Source organism: Mixia osmundae (assembly GCF_000708205.1).
Source record: "Mixia osmundae IAM 14324 unplaced genomic scaffold scaffold_1, whole genome shotgun sequence".
NCBI classification, from domain to species: Eukaryota; Fungi; Basidiomycota; class Mixiomycetes; order Mixiales; family Mixiaceae; genus Mixia; species Mixia osmundae.
The window spans coordinates 703907-721231 of record NW_014575563.1 but is presented as its reverse complement, the minus strand read 5'-3'; the positions used below and the strand labels follow the sequence as shown (position 1 = coordinate 721231).

General features: G+C 54.1%; 5 protein-coding genes across 5 annotated transcripts; 2 read left to right on the top strand and 3 right to left on the bottom strand.

Moving 5' to 3' along the window:
- Window positions 1–21: 21 nt before the first annotated feature.
- On the bottom strand, window positions 22–6197 carry L969DRAFT_91609 (glycosyltransferase family 2 protein; the record flags this gene model as incomplete). Its single annotated transcript, XM_014715289.1, has 6 exons — window positions 22–69; window positions 116–215; window positions 269–1185; window positions 1233–3218; window positions 3267–5814; window positions 5863–6197. The coding sequence occupies 6 exons, from the start codon at window positions 6195–6197 to the stop codon at window positions 22–24; spliced, it is 5934 nt and encodes a 1977-aa protein (XP_014570775.1).
- Window positions 6198–6671: 474 nt separating this feature from the next.
- Window positions 6672–7817, top strand: L969DRAFT_91608 (uncharacterized protein; the record flags this gene model as incomplete). The annotated part of the gene is made up of 1 exon (XM_014715288.1): window positions 6672–7817. One exon carries the CDS (start codon window positions 6672–6674, stop codon window positions 7815–7817), a length of 1146 nt encoding a protein of 381 aa, XP_014570774.1.
- A 12-nt stretch (window positions 7818–7829) lies between these two features.
- L969DRAFT_91607 (uncharacterized protein) lies at window positions 7830–10667 on the bottom strand (the record flags this gene model as incomplete). Its single annotated transcript, XM_014715287.1, has 5 exons — window positions 7830–8635; window positions 8978–9208; window positions 9269–9731; window positions 9779–10122; window positions 10169–10667. 5 exons carry the CDS (start codon window positions 10665–10667, stop codon window positions 7830–7832), a joined length of 2343 nt encoding a protein of 780 aa, XP_014570773.1.
- A 182-nt stretch (window positions 10668–10849) lies between these two features.
- L969DRAFT_43086 (uncharacterized protein) lies at window positions 10850–12424 on the top strand (the record flags this gene model as incomplete). Its single annotated transcript, XM_014715286.1, has 2 exons — window positions 10850–12101; window positions 12159–12424. 2 exons carry the CDS (start codon window positions 10850–10852, stop codon window positions 12422–12424), a joined length of 1518 nt encoding a protein of 505 aa, XP_014570772.1.
- A 65-nt stretch (window positions 12425–12489) lies between these two features.
- On the bottom strand, window positions 12490–17128 carry L969DRAFT_91604 (uncharacterized protein; the record flags this gene model as incomplete). Its single annotated transcript, XM_014715285.1, has 6 exons — window positions 12490–13450; window positions 13500–14295; window positions 14347–15565; window positions 15621–16249; window positions 16302–16878; window positions 16937–17128. 6 exons carry the CDS (start codon window positions 17126–17128, stop codon window positions 12490–12492), a joined length of 4374 nt encoding a protein of 1457 aa, XP_014570771.1.
- Between the last annotated feature and the right edge of the window lie 197 nt (window positions 17129–17325).

Below are 17325 nucleotides of genomic sequence, written 5' to 3'. Positions count from 1 at the left end.
GCAATCACTAATCAGGTTTCCCTAAAGTTGTCCCGAAAGTACTCTGTCAATGACTTGGTTCACGAGCGCCTGATTGGACAGTTAGCTCACGCTCCGAGGTACTTTGTGGGCTCACCTTGCGGTTCGTCAGGTCTGCGTGAATAAAGTAATCTGCAAGTGCATCTCGTGTGCTACGCTTGGTAACGCGCATGAGATCCTGAGTCGACAGATACATTCTGCATGCCAAGACTTCAGCGCGTTGCCTCAGCGGAATCCGTAGAGAACCCACCTGACAGCTTGAGTAATTTCTTCGTCTGTCGGATCGGTTGATGCACTTTGACCGATGAAGCTAGTGATGGGCATGCTACCTATCATCGGCAGAGCGCTTGTGTGTCTGGCAAAGTTTGGACCCATGCCAGACCAGGCAGAGTAAGATGAATTGCGATTCTGGAAAGCTGGGCGAGGCGGACCCATACCGAGGCTGACATACGAGTCTCTTGGATTGCTGAACGGATCTGTCAGCTGAATCGGACGATTCTGTCGCTGCAACCCATAAATCTGAGTATTAGGACGAGATCGTGAGACCGACATGCCGCTGCCGGCTTCCGACGGAGGGCGTGAACCGCCCATGCTTGGGCTGTAAATCGGCGCAAAGGGGGCGTAGGCAGGCACTGCAGATGTCAGGTTTGCTCGGGAGCTCCGGCGCTGCTGATCATATTGTTCGGCAATACTGAATGAACTGCCAAAGGTGCGACTAGCACGGAGGTCGTTATATGTCGGTCTGACACTTCCGGGTGTACTGAAACCACCCACTGACTCTGTGCGGCGACTATACTCCGACTTCATGTCCCAATCGTTATTGTCGTAGCCTTCGGCCTGATAGTCTCCGAATCGGCGCAGCGGTATCATCGAATCGTCAAAGGGTTCATCGTCAGTAGTCGCCAGGATCTTCTTCTTCTTGCCTTCTCCGACGACTATGCGAGTATTACCCCAGCTGAAATCGTCAAAGTGCCAGAAAGAGTAGAGCGGCAGGAAGAATGAGTAGATCGGGTACGCGAGGAGGTAGATGACAAGCCAGCCAATGAACTGCCATTGTCGTTTTACGAGGAAGACGATGGCCTGTAGTCCATAGACCGCACCAATCATGATGAGACTGATCACAGGGATCTGCGCGTTGCCTGTCGCCACTGTGATGATCATGTATACCTGGAACTGCATCAGCCATATGCTGTCAACTGGGACAGATCACCGACAAGATAGATACTTGATGCTGGCAAAATGACAGTCGAGACGAGATCGAGCAATACGATGAAGCGCATGGAGAAGCAGCAGAAACCGCAAAGATCTTTGAGGCTCGTCAGTACAAACAGGTTGTGGACGGTCGAATTAATCCAGCGTCGACGCTGAGAAAGGAGTACTTCCCAGCGATCTGGTGCGATCGTCATGGCTTGGGCATCTGGCGAGAACTTCGTCTTGAAGTTTGGAAAGTGCTTGAGTATGAGAGTAGTGAGGTAGCGGTCTTCGCCTAGTGAGAGCAGGTTCTTCTTGTGTAAGGTGTCCACATTGCCTTCCGAATAATCGTCGATGATCAGACTGGATACGAATAGTGGTCGGCCAGTATCGTTGGTGCGGAGCCGATACATAGTAAAGCAGCCGGGCAGACAGGTGACGCTGCCAAAAAGTGACTCGAATGCTTTCGTGAGATGATGGGAGATGTAATATTCGTAGACTTGGACCATCGTCACCCATGATTGCTGTTCATTGCCCAGCTTTGTCTCACCACAGAGACCAATAATCTGCGAATCATCCGAAGCCACGGCGACCATGCGATTGAGCGAGTCAGGCGCCACCTCGGTGTCTGCATCGACGCAGAGCATGAACTCGTAAAGCTGTGGATCAACGCCGATAACGTTCTTGATCTGATGATGCAACTCGAGTTCCAGGGGCGCCATCTCGCTATTGAAGTGAACGCGATTGAGGAAACGCATGAAGAGGACCTGCGAGTCGCGTTTGCCTCGATTGCCTGGACGAGAGCGCTCGCTTGGTTTGCCGACCTTGACAATGACGAGATAAGGCATGACATGACCCTCGAATTCGTACAGACCACTATAGACTTTGCCATAGTTGAGCTGTCGCGAGCCTTCGCCGACAGACTTGAACAGCAAGGGATCAGGATCATGCTTCGGATCAACGCCAAGTATGTCGAGGACGATACGAGGTGTTGGACGATCATTCCCGCTACCGATGATCATGCCATCGCAGATGACGACCATAAGCTTGCGTTTATCGTCGTACTGAAGCGCTGCCAAGGACTCGATCGTTTTTCGCAAAGAATCTTCGCCTTCGGTATAGCAAGGTACTTGAAGGATAACAAATTTATCGCGCTGCTCAGGCTGCCGCTTGGATCCGAGCTGAAGAGCAGCGAGGAACTTTGCGCCAATCGTAGCTACTATCATGCACGAGAAAGCGAGGAGTAGATAGTTCTGCACTTGGCAACGGGCCGTGTTGCGGAAGTCGTATTGACCTACCGCAAAGAGATTGTTCATGCAATTCAGTGCCGAGGTTTTTGCTGTCGAGTTGAGTTGTGCCGCGTCGATGAGGTCCAGATCGTGAGTAATATCTCCTCCTGGCTGCTCTTGAAAAAGGTTTGTGATGACCGACGGAAGGAATTGATAGGCTGGTGCTGCAGAGTTCTGCTGGCCCGTATAAAAGTAGTCTGATAGATCGAAAACAGTTCCGCGGTAGACCGCCCAAGTGCGCGCATCGTCAGTGTAACCAGCACGAAGTGCTTTGCGGTCATAGACAAGTGGCCCCTGCTTGTACTGATCCATCTTGGATAGAAAAGTCGCAGTGTACCAGTCACTGGTGTGTAGCTTCGATGCAGTGTCTGGCTGCAGAGCCCCAGATGTGTGCACAGCAATCGATACTGTCGGTGTAAAATTCGCATAGCTGATGACCAGGCCCGGATCGGTGATGAGATCTGGACATGCAAGAGTGAATGGGATCGGAAAGTAGTTCGTGAGGTCCTGGCCTGCCAAGCTGAGCATATCCGCATTATCGACGAGCTGACCGACGATGTCGGAATGCTGGGCACGCCAGAACTTGGTCAGATCGTACACCGTGCCTCTGACCGCCACCCAGTAGTCGTCTTCGCCTTGATGGTAGCCGAGTTCCTTTGCATTCCAAGCTTTGTTGAAATTTGGACAGATGATATGGCCGAGCCCGATGATGTAGAATATCTGCAAATACGGTGAGCGGCGAGGCCAAGGGGGAAACGTCTGGCGTACCGTAATCGCGCATAGAAGGAAGATCAGGGTGCAAAGAGTAAACTTCTCCCGCCAAGCCAGACGCACATCAGGTCTCTTCATACCGCCCAGTTTCAACGCAAAGTCGGGAATCCACCATGTCGTGAACCAGACGAGATTGAGCCAGGCACGCCGGCTGCGACTTGTCGGTGTCTCTTCGATAACGCGCTTTTCCGAAAGCACTGTGGGCAGCGGCGTTGGAGCGTTGAGCTCGGCTTTGCTTTCCCATGCCCAGTCGTCAGAATGAGGCGTTCGAGCCGTCTGCTCGCTGTACATTGACATGACTTCGTCCTGTCGAAGCACAGCGACAGGTGCTATTTGCTGGTCGTAGGGACTCGCAGAGCTATTGTGTTGCTGAGCAAGCAAGTGCTCTTCCATTTGCACGGAGGTGTCGTGCCAAGCTTCGGATTGAACACCTGACCCGATGGACTGCGCTGTGGCTCGTTGCAAGGGCGAAGCGGCGCCGGATGACACGTTTGGGATCTCGAAGGCAGGAAAAAGAGACCGCCAGGCTTGATGACACAGAAAGACATGCGACTCACCCACCTCGAACGTCTCGCCTCGAATCCAGCCTTGCGAATGAGCATGCGTAGTGATCGAGTCAGCTAGCGGCTCGTCTAATTGTGCTTTGCTTGCGTATTCCGGGAAGCCGAGACGATACACCAGATCATTTCGCTGGCGGGCCAGCAGATGTGGCACTTCAGCTGCGCTGATCTGAGTGCCGACACGCTTGACATCGAAGACGCCGCCTAAGCTCTCGTCATTAGGCTTGACACAGATGATCGACCAGACTTGACATGCTCCTGCTAGATCGAAAAGCGACGTCAGCGCAGCATTCAGCTGCGCAGCCGATGATGAGATGATCATGGGCTCTAGCATGGGCTTTGGTGCTCTGATATGGTATCCTTCGATACCGGTAGCGATCTTAACGGGCGAAGCCGTACGATAAGGCTGAGATAAGACTTGTGCAGCTACGAGCGTTGTAGGGTCTAGTGCATGCGTCTCGACAGCCAAGCCTGGACCGGAGAAGAGCTTCGCAATGAGTGAGTCAGTCGAACTGCGCAAGAGCGTCACAAAGTCTGCATCAAGATGGGCAAGGTCGGAAGCGACGAAACCGATGGCATCGTAGGCGACGGTACCGCTCGCATGTTTGATTCCGAACGTCGAAGGTGAAGATTGGCCTACTGGCTTAGCGACGTAAGCACTGCTGGTCTTGTAGTGTTCGCGCAAGCCTTCGACAAAAGTAGCATCCGCTTCAACAGCGGTTTTCTTGCCCTTACGCAGACTCGAAAGTGCTTTCGCAAGCCCGCCGAGTAGACCGCTGGGTCGTTCATCAGCTTTGGAGCCGATAGGACCGCCTCGAAGCATCTCAACACGGGTCATACCGGTGTCATTCCACGAGAGATCAGGGACAGTGAGCCCGTCCTCCACCAGTGCAACAGCTTCGGGCGCTTGTGTGCCGAGGCGATGTGAGTTGTGCCAATGTTGCAAGGTCTCAGCGCCGACATTCGAGCGGAATTCTTCGTAGCCGTCACGACCCAGAGTTTCAAGAAGACTGCGACGCCGACTGCCTTCGCTTGACATGCTGTGCGACTGAAAGCCTGGCAGATCAATCTGGAGAATCGTGGCACCGCCTTCGCGTAGATTTGCAGTCGCTTGAGCATCTGACAAGGCGAGCTTGGAGTTGATGGATTCGACGAGGTAGGCAAATACGATCGCGTAAAGATTTGTCACGAGCGAGTCTCTATGCTGGGCTGCATCGACCGCACTCAAAAAAGCCGCGCACGCCTCGCCACGAACATAGACCAACTTGTTAGTGAGCGCGTGCGCAAGCTCCTCATGTGTGACGCCGAGGAGCTTTGCCGCTTTTTCCAGACTGCTCTGCGTCTCTGCAGTGATCCATGCAGTCTCGTCCGATTGAGCTTGTGTACCGCGATCGTCAAACCTAACGTTGCCAAGCTCGAGAATAGCGATCAGTACGCTGAAGATGCTGGCCACATTCTTTGGCTTGACCAGCAGTGTTCGGAAGGCATCTCGGAGCTCCTCACAGGCAATAGCATCGTCACTGCGAGGTCCTGCTGGCAGTTTGAGGCAACCCGACGAATCAAGCAGATCGTAGTCGCCAGGACTATCGCGCAAACCGAGGTCAAGAGCCTCCTGAGGAGTTGCACCGGCCAAGAGCTGATAGAAGACATTGAAGGTGCGTTCGCTGGCTTCGAGATGAACGAGACGTGCACGTTCGAGACCAAAAGCGAGCACTCTGACACCGATCAAAGGTGCGATACCTTCCGTTTCGCCCGCGTTAGCTTGCTTGAGACGTGGACCAAAGTGCAGCTCCAGACACCGGCTGAAGCGCGAAGCCGAAGCGTTTGTCGACGTCTTCGCGCAGCCGAAAGCACTCAAGACGACCTCGAGGGCTTGCACTTGGGATGCGAGACGCATAGACTTCTTTGTGCCATCCGCCGAGAGTCTGAGCAGCTGTGCAGTGAACTGCTGCGACACGGTCGACTTGCCTGAGCCTGATATGCCACTGAAGACTTGTGATCAGCTTGCGTTTAACGTGCTGAGAGGCACATACTTGTAAATAACTGCTTGCGTTGTCGATTGGAGACACATGGTCGTATAGACCCGGCCAGCCATGTTATACGGATGAGGCTCAGTACTCGCAGTTGTCCACCCCAGTGATGCGCTCCTAAAGCTCTCCGCCGATTCGTCATTGAGATCGCGCATAATCCGCAAGGGATTGATAGCGAGAAGGATCGTCGAGCCGACTTGCGAGTAAGGCCTTTCGCTGCGATAGCGGCTCTGTAGATAGCTCACGATCTGAGACTCTGAGAGGATCATGCCGGGTCGGTCAGAGACCAGTGTCGTCATCTCTCCATTGGACGATACGTCTCGCTTCTCTTCGCTCATCTCTGCAGAAGCTGTTTAACCTTGAGGCCAATGTGTCGAGTAGGAAGTGGCTTCGCGGGCAGCGGCCGAGGCGGCCTATGCGAGCGAGGGCGTTCTGGTCTTGACGCGTCCCCGGAGGTGAATCACCTCGACGCTCGAAGAGCAGTCAGCGTTATGCAGCTGCTCGATACGGCCGAGTAGCGAGCGACGAGCAGCCCAAAGCCTTTGGCGTCCTTGCTCGAGAGCCAGCATGCCGTGTCTCTCGGAGGCGGCATGGCGCACAGACCCTGAGGTCTTGTGATCCGTGCGCTGTGTATGCATCTTCACTGTGCGTCCGATGTTGCTTAGAGGCTTGAACTTGATATGGTATACGACTGAATGCGTCATGCGAGCATCTGCGTGAAGCAGTCGCGAGCGAGTGACTTGCTAGACACTCAGCGATAGTGCCACGCGTTAGACAGTACACTCGATTGAGAATCTATCACTGGCAGCATCATGCCACGAGCTGTCAAGCCACCACTTAATGGACTCTTTGCGCTCAACAAGCCTTCAGGGGCGACAGCCATGTCTCTGCTCAACGAGTTGCAAATTCTCTTTGCCAGCTCGAAATTATTCAGAGATCCCAATTCGGGCGACTATGCAGCTACATCGAGCTTCAAGGGCAAGTACAGGGGCAAGAAGAAGTGGCAGAAGGGCAAACAAAAGGGTGACAGGATCAAAATCGGTCAAGGCGGCACACTTGACCCCCTTGCCGATGGCGTACTGGTTGTCGCTGTCGGCAGCGCAACGAAACATCTTTCGCAGTTCCTAGAATGTACAAAGGATTATACTTCAATCGGTCTCGTCGGCTGTGCGACAGATTCATACGATGCCAAAGGTAAAAGGGTCAAAGAAACGCCGTTCGGCCACGTCACGCGACAGACGGTAGAGCAGGCTCTCGTCGGTCTTCGTGGCGACATTCTCCAGATACCTCCGATATACTCTGCTCTGCGAATGGACGGAAAGCACTTGTATGACTATGCTAGGGCCGGCGAGCCTTTGCCGAGGCCGATACCTGCACGGCCTGTCACGGTCTCTGAGCTCGAGTTGCTCGATTTTCGGTTGGGCAGCGAACATGATTATGTCAACCCCGAGGCTTCGCTAAGCGAAATAGAGAGAAAGCTTATGCAAGACTCGGAGAAGCTGGTCGCTGACAACCTGGAAGCGGGCGTCAAAGTGCCTGCGACGGTCGTCAATGCTGCAGACCAAAGCGATATCGCGTCCGGGACAAGCGATGCCAAGCAGCCAATCTTCGAGATCAAGATGAGTGTCAGCAGCGGGACCTACGTTAGGACTATCGTACATGATATCGGCGTCGCGATGGGCACATCAGCCCATGTCGTCAAGCTCACACGGACCCGCCAAGGCAGATTTTACCTAGCCGGCACACAGCCTAAGTTGAGTGTAGCAAGTGGCACGAGCAAAGGCAAGGAGACCTCGCAATCGGAAAATGATGAGTTGCTCCCATCAGAAGAGACCATCGAATGGAACGTCTTTGCTAGTGCGTTGGATGACCTCAAGGAGCGCAAGGATGACGCAGAACCCAGTGAGGCCTACGCAGAATGGGAGCAAATACTGCTACGGCATATGCATATAGTGTAATGCATGCATGTATCATGGCGTCCGGTATGGCTTCATCTCGTCGCTATCCCATGAGTAGAAACCGCCGCTGAGCTCCTTCGATGCCTCGAGTGCAAGTTTGGCCATCACAAAGCCAGGCACGTCTGGGTTCAGTAGCTTGTCTGACTTATGAAGGTCGACAAAGCGCTCGTATTCATCATCGGCCATATGCCCTTTGCCCTTGCCTCTCATAACCGTCTGCATCTCTGTCGCTACTACGCCCGGCCTCAGCGCAACAGACGTGATGTCCGGCTCTTCGGATCCCAGTGTCCTACACAGGCTATTCATAGCTGCCTTTGTTGAATTGTAGACCGCCCATCCGGCCATTCTACCCGTCGCAGCGCCACTACTCGTGAAGACGACTCTACCGCCGCCTTCCGCTTTGCGCAGGTAAGGCAGAGATATCTTGAGAGCAGTAAACAGACTGAAGAAGTTGACGTCGTAGGCCTCTTTGATCTGATCAAGCTCTAGCGAGGCAATTCTGGCCATTGGCTCTACCGTGCCAGCATTGAGGATGAGCGAGTCGAGTCGTGAGTAGGACTGCATGGCGACATCGACAGCTGCTTGTACGTCGGCCGATTTGGAAACATCGCCCTTTGAGATGATCAACGAGCCTGGGTAACGTCCAGCGAGGTCTTCGAGCTCGGGCGGCGAGGAACGACTTAGTGCGACGACACTTGCTGCGAATGGCTTTTCGAGCAGGATGCGAGTCGCAGCGAGGCCAAGACCTCGGGAAGCGCCGGTGACGAGTACGACTGGTCGGGTATTGGCCATCTGATGAGTTGTGCCTCGATGACGCACTGACAAATTTAAAGCGTACGTAGTCACGTGTGTGCAAGTTCCGCAATCTCGCGGGCGACGCAGCAGAGTCGAGCAACGGGTAGGGTCGTTGCCCGGCGCCACATGGCAATACTCTTGAGGGCGCGGCTGCTCTGCTTTACTCTCAGCTGTGTGATCATTGCCTGATAGGCTACGGGGGTGTCTTGTCTGTATGACTAGGTGCTAAAAGAACGCGGTGTTCGATGGCCAACCTCAATTATGAAGCTCGACCGTCACGCTGAGAGCACAACGGGCGATCCCTCTGTTCTGTACAGACAACAATCATGCATTGATCCATACTCATAGCTCATCGTAGGGCCCACGGACAGCAGCAGGAGGAGCCTCGCTGTCATGGTCCGAGTCATCATAGCTCTGTCCGTAGACTTTCGCCAGCTCTTGGTGCTGCGAAGTGCTGAGCGCCCGTCGTTTACTATTCCTGCTGGCCGGCAAAGAGCTCATCTTGAGGGTATGCACTTGCGGCTGTGCAGCGCGATCGTTCTTGTTGCCTTGCGGCATGGCGATTGCTTTGATCTCGAGTTGATCCGCAGTGATACCTGATCCGAAGAGTTTGAGCAGACCGTCGAGTTGCGATTCGTTATCGGACTCAGACTCACCCGCAAACTGACCCTTGCTCTCGCCCAACATCTCGCCAAGCTGGCCATTGAGCGCTTCTGTGAGCGCCTCTGAGATCATTTTTGACAGGCTGTCGACCGAAAAGGCTTCGGCACTAGATGCACTTTCGCTTGGCGTATTGGCAGCTGCTTTCACGGGAGAATCTGTGCTCTTAGGACTGCCGAACGACGTGGGCGAGTGTGCCTCGCCCTCAGCACGGGAAGCAGCGATTTCTTGAGCAGCAAGAGCAGCAGCAGCAAGTCGCTTTTGCTGCAAGCGCTGGAGATCTTTGACGACGGGGCGACAAGAGATGGGCAGCGGCTTCTGCAGATCCATCCGTTTGCCAGAACCGGCAAAGAGCGGTTCGCCGCATAGTCGAGGTGTGTGAATGACCATGACATACGAGCACAGAGCATTCTCCCTGATCAATGCGATCCTGTCAAGACCAGACGAGTCACAATGAAACTGCAACCTAATGTAAGACGATGCTCTATCTGTACAAGCAGACTCACTTGGACTTCGACCTGACGTCGTTGACCCGTCTTGTCGCAGACGGTGCCTTGGTCCCATCGCTGACTGAGGTACTGCGGCTCTTGATAGTCGTCCTGCTGGTTGGACAGACTCGGCTCGCCAGCAGCCAGAACGTCTGACAGCGCAGCTTGTGCGCCCAGGCCAGAGCCTAAAGACACTGCTTTGCCTGCTGACTCGCCACCTTCCAATCTCTGACCTTTCTCGCGGTTGTAAGGGTATCTTCCGAGAGTGAACGAGGGACTATTGGCATCCTCGCCAGGGAGGTGCGTCTCTGGTGAGCGGACCTCGTGGAACTGGCGTATCTCTGCACCATAGCAGAATGCATCTGCGGTGGCGTAAGCGCCGCGCTCATAGAAGCAGACGACACGCACACGTCCACCAGTTTTGCTGGTGATAGAGACAGCTGCCAATGAGAGGCTCGAGGAGCTTCAATCCTCGTTCGAGCGCCTGATGACGTGCCGCCTCGACTTCGAGTCTCGATGATGGCTGGGCGGCCACGGCAGCATGTGCAGTACCGGAAGGTGACACTGTGGCAGGCGGAGCTTGCTCGGGCACATTACAAAGGAACGCTTGGCCGTTGGCAGCCCTCATGATGACGGAGCGAGTCGGCGTGCCACTCTTGCTGCCGTGTGAAGGGTCATGACCGTTCTGCGGATGCAATGTGCGCAGCTCTGATTCGGCCTTGTGATGCTCGGCTCGGTTGGCAGCAGTATTGAGCAGACTGTCGACTGATGCACTGGCAATCGGTTCGTTGGCAAGCACGACGCTGTACTTTGGGTAAGCCAGCAAATCCTCTGGTGTTGAGCCTGATAATGCCGCTGCCTGCGCCGCAATCAAGCTGATTGCGGCTAGTCTCGTTGTCCAGGCCATCGCAGCGATAGGTAAGGTAGCCTGGCAAGCGCAGGAGTCAACGTCAGCGCAGTGCACGCTTTTGCCACGTCATCGATGCATCAGGAGCTTATCTCATTCGCAAAGCACCGCGCACGCGATACGACACTTTTTGTGATACGCAAGGAGGGCAAGCCGTACTTCATCAACGGCAAGCTACATCGATGGGCTCCTCGCAGTCGTCAGCACCTCCATCGAACGCGTCGGTAGAGGCGGGAAAGCCCGAGACGAGCAAAACGACACGCACAGCCCATGAGCTGTCGCTGACCGCCGAATCTGTCGAGGCTGCGATCAAGCAAGACACGCTCGCCGAGTGGAACACTGCCTTTGAGAGCGACGACAAGAAGCGCCTTGCTCAGACGGTCCTGTGCAGGCAAGACATCCTGACAGCGCTCGTCAACAGAGATGCTACTATCAGAGACGCCCATGTCTTCAACACGACCATCACAAAGGAGAGTGCCAAGGTCACCAATCAGATGTCAAGCGGCAGATGCTGGCTCTTCGCTGCGTGCAATGTTGCCCGACGCCAGGTGGCTACGAAATACGACATTGAGGAATTTGAGCTTTCGCAGTCCTATCTGTTCTTCTGGGACTCGCTCGAAAAGGCCAACTCCTTCCTAGAGAACATGATCAGTCTTGCTAACGAGCCTCTCGATTCGCGTCTCAATCAGTATCTGCTCGAGACTCCGACAAACGATGGCGGCCAATGGGCAATGTTCCAGAACTTGGTCAAAAAATACGGCCTCGTTCCTCAATCAGTCTATCCCGAGTCATTCAACAGCAGTAACACGAGCAAAGTAAAAACTATCATTCAGTCTAAGCTGCGTGAATATGCGCTTGACCTGCGCGAACTCAAAGATGAGACTGCGACCGTCTTGCGCGAGGATCACGGCTTCGACGAAAAGGCAGCTGACGCAAAGGCGATCGATGCTTGTCGACAGCGAAAGACAGAGCTTCTGCAAGAAATCTACAACATTCTCGTGACTGCGCTCGGCACGCCGCCAAAAGTAGAGGAACCATTTACCTGGCATTTCTACTACTCCAAGGACAAGAAATACCAAAGCGTTACAATGACACCTCTCGAATTCAGCGTCAAGGCGACCGGCAACTTCAAGCCGGAAGCTACCATCGCCCTCATCAACGATCCTCGTAACGAGTACGATCAGCTCTACACCGTTGATCGACTCATGAACGTATACGAGGGCGCCAAAGTCAAGTACCTCAACGTCACGGCAAAGGAGCTTTCGCAGGCTATCGTCACCTGCCTGAAAGCTGACCGACCCGTCTGGTTTGGCTGCGATGTCGGCAAGTACAGCAACTCTCAGCTGGGCATTATGGACACTGCCCTGTTTGACTTCAAGAACGCACTTGGCACGAAGCCCAATTTGAGCAAAGCGCAGCGTCTTCGCACCGGTGGTACGCTTCCGCTCTATTTCGGTGACCAATTGAGCCTGCCTGACGCACACATTGCAGAGAGTGCTATGACCCATGCAATGCTGATCTCGGCCTGTCAGCTCGACGAGAACGGTGAAGCTGTCAGCTTCAGAGTGGAGAACTCCTGGAGTGAGACCGTCGGCAGCAAAGGTTTCTTCGTCATGTCAGCCGATTGGTGCAACGAGTTCGTGTACCAAGTCATTCTGCCCACTGATCTCGCCGGAAAGAAATGGCTAGACATTTGGAATTCCGGCGTTGCGCCTCATGTCTTGCCGGCTTACGATCCGATGGGTGCTCTCGCATGACTGTAGACGTCTCGATGTGTTTGTGAAACTACATTGCATGCTACAACAAATTGCAACAAAACATATCAGGCATGCTGTGCGTTGCGAATGTCCTGCTCATCTATATTGCTCTGAACACAAAGTGAGTGGAAGCTGCCAGTCTGAGCAAACAAGGCGAGAGGCGTGTCGAATTCGAGCACCTTTCCGTCGCCCATGACAAGGATGCGGTCGTATGACAGGATGGTCTTGAGGCGATGTGCAATCGTGAGCAAAGTCTTGCCGCGCATCTCTGTTGCGATCGTCTTCTGAACGAGCTCATCCGTCTCAAAGTCAACGCTGGCCGTGGCTTCGTCGAGCAGGACAATCCGCGCATTCTTGACGAGTGCACGAGCAAGCGACACGAGCGATCGTTCGCCGACTGACAGATTGCCCCCTTCGTCTTCGATGACTGTATCGAGCGTGAATCGAGAGGCCACATCTTTGTCGCCTTCGTTCTTGCCCTTTCGATCGACAAGAGATGAGCGCCTGAGTGCATCCCAGAGAGTAGCATCGTCATGCACCGAGAAGGGATCAAGATTGGTGCGGATAGAGCCATTGAACAGTAGCGCATCCTGCGGAATGATCGCAACCTTCTTGCGCAGCTCGCCCAGTCCGATCTTCGAGATATCCACGCCGTCAATCTCGATAGTACCCGATGACAGCTCGACCATTCGGAACAAAGCAGCCATGATGGATGACTTGCCGGCGCCGGTGCGACCGACGATGCCTACACGCTCGCCTCCCTTGAAATCGATACTGAGATCCTTCAGCACCGCCGGCAAGCCCTTGCGGTAGCTGAGTTCGACATGCTTCATGGAAATGACACCTTGCTGGGGCCATTCGGCTGCAGGCTTAGTAGCTTCAATCTCCATTGGTGCTTCGTTCTCGATCTGAGTGCCGTAATGTAAAATGCGCTCAGACGACGTCATGTCGTTGCCAACTTCGGCAATCTGTCGAACTGCCCAAGTGAAGGCTTGCTGAATCTGAAGGATGAACGACAGGATGAGTCTGGGGCCAGGCATGTCAGCGCTGTCTACAAGAGATGTAGGCGACTTGCCCCACGATTGAAGGGTTAAGACTAGATTGCACGACAGAAATGATGGCGACCGAAAAGGTCAGCAGACACCCGAGCAAATCGAGCCGTACACCGAGCCATCTCTGGTTCTGGGTCGTCAGGTAGTACGCGCGATTCTCGGTGTCAACTAGCTCTTCGTTGCGCTTTAAGAAACGGTCAGATTCAGCATATGCACGGATAGTCGCCAGCCCCGCGAGTGATTCGGAGAAGTGAGCATATAGACCAGATCGAAGCAGATTGTCGAGTCGCTTAATCTCGCGTGCAGACGATAGATAGAAGTTGGCAGCAGCATAATATAAGGTGAGAATTGCGGCGACGGCGAGCAGGAACCAGGGCTCAATGATGGCGATAAGCACGATGGCGCCCGCAACGCTGCCTAGGGTGGAAAGTGCCATACGCATGCTGTCATTGAGCGTCGAATCGATGGTATCGATATCCTTGCCAAAGCGTCCCAGAATTCGGCCAGTCGGGACAGTATCGAACCACGACATGGGCGCATGCATGACACGCTGAGCCATCATGCCATGCAGCTTGGCAGATGCGAAAAGGCCAAGCATGAGAGCACAAGTGCCGAGGGCGAACGAGAAGATTGTTTGTGCGACTGCTAGAGCGGCATAGATACCCATGTAGAAACCTTGCGGTCGATTGAATGTGTCGCGCTGCCACCAGACAAGAGCGTATGATGTAAGTACTGTGGCGCCTTGAGTGAGGACGAGAACGACAATGAGGATGGGCAGCAGCCAGACACCATTTGCTGCTTTGAGGTACTGCGCATACACTGATATTTATTCATCAGCTTCGATCGTTCGCGGCAAGAAGGACAACTTACCGCCACCAGAAACAGAGCCAACAGCACGTTCCTCTTCTACCATGAGGGGACGAGCTTTGGGACCGGCAGGCTTCTTTTCGAGCGGTGCAAGCGCATCTTCGGCCTTTTCGATTGACTCCTCTTTCTCACTGAGCTCTTGGCCGCCGTAGCTTGACATCATCGTCGCAAAAGGTCCCTCGTTAGCAATGAGCTGCTTGTAGTTGCCTGCTTCGACGATCATGCCATCTTCAACGCAAAGGATGTGATCAACCGATGGTAAAAAGTGGAGCGCATGTGTAACGAGGATGATCGTTTTGCCCTTGAGCACTCCCTTGATGGCCTTTGTGAAGATGTGATGTGCGACATGAGCGTCGACGGCGGACAGAGGATCGTCGAGGCAGAGAATATCGGCATCAAAATAGATAGCTCGCGCAATGTTGACGCGCTGCTTCTGACCGCCAGACAAGTTGATGCCCTTTTCGCCAATCTCTGTCTGATCACCGTTGGGGAGCATATCGATATCAGCCTGCAGACACGCCGCTTCAACGGCAGTATTGTATCGATCTTCATTCCACTCTTGTCCGAAGACAATGTTGTCCTTGAGTGTGGCATTCTGGATCCATGCTGACTGAGCGGCATATCCAAGAGATCCGCCAAACGTGACGCGTCCTTTCGTGCGACGCATCTCACCGATGAGACCTTGTAAGAGGGATGATTTGCCGGCGCCAACGGATCCGATGACAGCGCAAAGCTGACCGCGAGGAATGCGAAAGTTGATGTCACGCAATTGGAGCAGCGGTTCATCCGATTCTGGCTCGTCTATAGTCAGCTCCTCATGATCGACAGCCGGTGCTTGAATAGTCGAGCCGTCAGTCAGAGCTTCCTTCTCCGTCGAGCCACCCCCGAGAGTGGCAGTGGGCACCTCGCGATCTTTCGGCAATGGTTTAGCTGAGGCATCGTGGTCTTGATGAGCCATGCGGGCAAGCTCGGTGGAGTTCTTCTTCTGCTTCTTCTTCTCGGCCTTTGCTTTCTTCTTGCTTAGCTTGATGTCCTCTGGCGGTGCACCTTCCCAGATAAACGATGCGTCCTGAACATCGACAGCGTAAGGCAGCTCGCGATCGACATCGTAGGTGCCATCAATTTCTTCAGCAACATAGACGTCTCGCAGACGATTGAGCGCAGTCTTTGCGTCAGTGATCGTTGCGAGAGACATCGGTAAAGTCATGAGAGGCAGACGCAGCTACGAAAGTACCAGGTCAGCGTGCCAATTGATAAAATACCGACGGCAAACTCACAAGATTGAATAAGGTCAAAGAAGTGAAAATGATGGCAGGATCTTGCCTAGGGTGTGTGACGCCGTAGACTGCAAACGCGACCACGGTGGCAAGAACTGGCAAGCTGAGAGACACGGCGACATTTGAAGCGCGCAATATCATGAGCGTTCGAAGCTTGGTCAACTCGGCCGTGCGGTATTCGCTGATCTTATTGAGGTAGGGTACTTCCCAGTTGAAAAGCTTGATGACTCTGATGCCGCCGATGAGTTCCGAGATGAGCTTGACCCGCCTGTCTGTCCAGACCATGCTCTTCTTGCGAAGTGCAAACATGGCGCGCATCGTCTTTGCCTGCAACGGCATGACGATGATGAGGACACCGATACCAGCAAGCGAACTAGCGCCCATGTTGGTCAGAAGAATGACAATGACCAGGATGAGCTGGATGGGCGCAGTCCAGCTCATGTGGAAGAAACCGGCGCAAAAGTCGATTCTGCTGGCGTCCGTCGAAATGTGGGAGACGAGCTTGCCGTTGGTGATGGTCGCACGAGACTTGCCGCTGAGCACGAGAGCGCGGCGGTAGATGGAGCTGATGAGTGCCCCTCGCGCGAAGACGCCGACCTCCATAGATCGGGCGAAGAATTGATGCATGCCTGCGTCTCATAATCATTAGAGAGATCCTGATGGAGATGCGCGAAGACATACACAGAGAGGCGACGAACTGCATAGCGAAAAGACCAATAGCGAGGCCGACGCCGTAGCCAATGCCTGGATCGCTGATGCCAGCTACGCCGTGTGCGTGTTCATAGTGTTGCAAGCCGTAATTGATGATCTTTTTCGTGATGAGAGGCGAAGTGACGAGGAGCGTGTCGGACACGATCTTCAGGGCTCCCGCTGACCAGAACTTCCAAAAGAATGTGTCTGAAAGTGCCATAGCTAAGCCAGCCTTGACACGACCGTCAGCTTGTCCGATGTTGAAGAAGGCAAGAAATCGCCAAAGAGTACGCCTCGCCACTGTGGGCTTGTATTGGCCAGAATCTAGTCTCCTGTTCCACTCGTCTGCGGCATCGAAACGCTTCTGAAAGTTGGCCATCAATACTTGCGAGAGGGCTGAAGCAGATCTGGCATCGTCAATCTTCCAGAGATCGGCCTTTTCGAGCGGCCTCTTGTAGCCGAGTGCGAGCATGGGTTGAATCCAGAAAAAGAACAAAGATGAGAACCAGCTCGCGGTGATATCCGGGATGAGCAAGGCATCCTCCATAGACCTTGCTGGCGGCGGTGCCTGTGAAGAAACATGCCCAGTCAGTATGCAGCCTCATCGATCGAAAATCAATGCTGACCCATCGCTTGATGAAGAATGGAGGTCGTCGCTTTGTGTTCGATCCATCATCTTCAGGCACAGAGTCAAGAGATTCTTGGCGGCCCAGCGTCGTCTCGCTCGAGTCTTTTGTGTTTGCCTTCTCAATCAACCCCGCCGATGACTTTGTTGGCGATGCGGCAACAGGCTCGCTCATTGTCTTTTCGCTCGACATCCTCACGCGTCTATCGAGACGATAAGTGGTCGACGTCGAAAGCGATGCAAGCCGGACAGCTTGCGCGTAGTGGCAGGGCGGATGACACTTGCCGACGTGCGTGGTTTGTGCTGAGCAAGCAGAGTTTCGGCCGAATCGAACGAGTAACTCCGCGATCCGCGATCGACCGTACACGTGGCCACAGACGCACTGTCGTC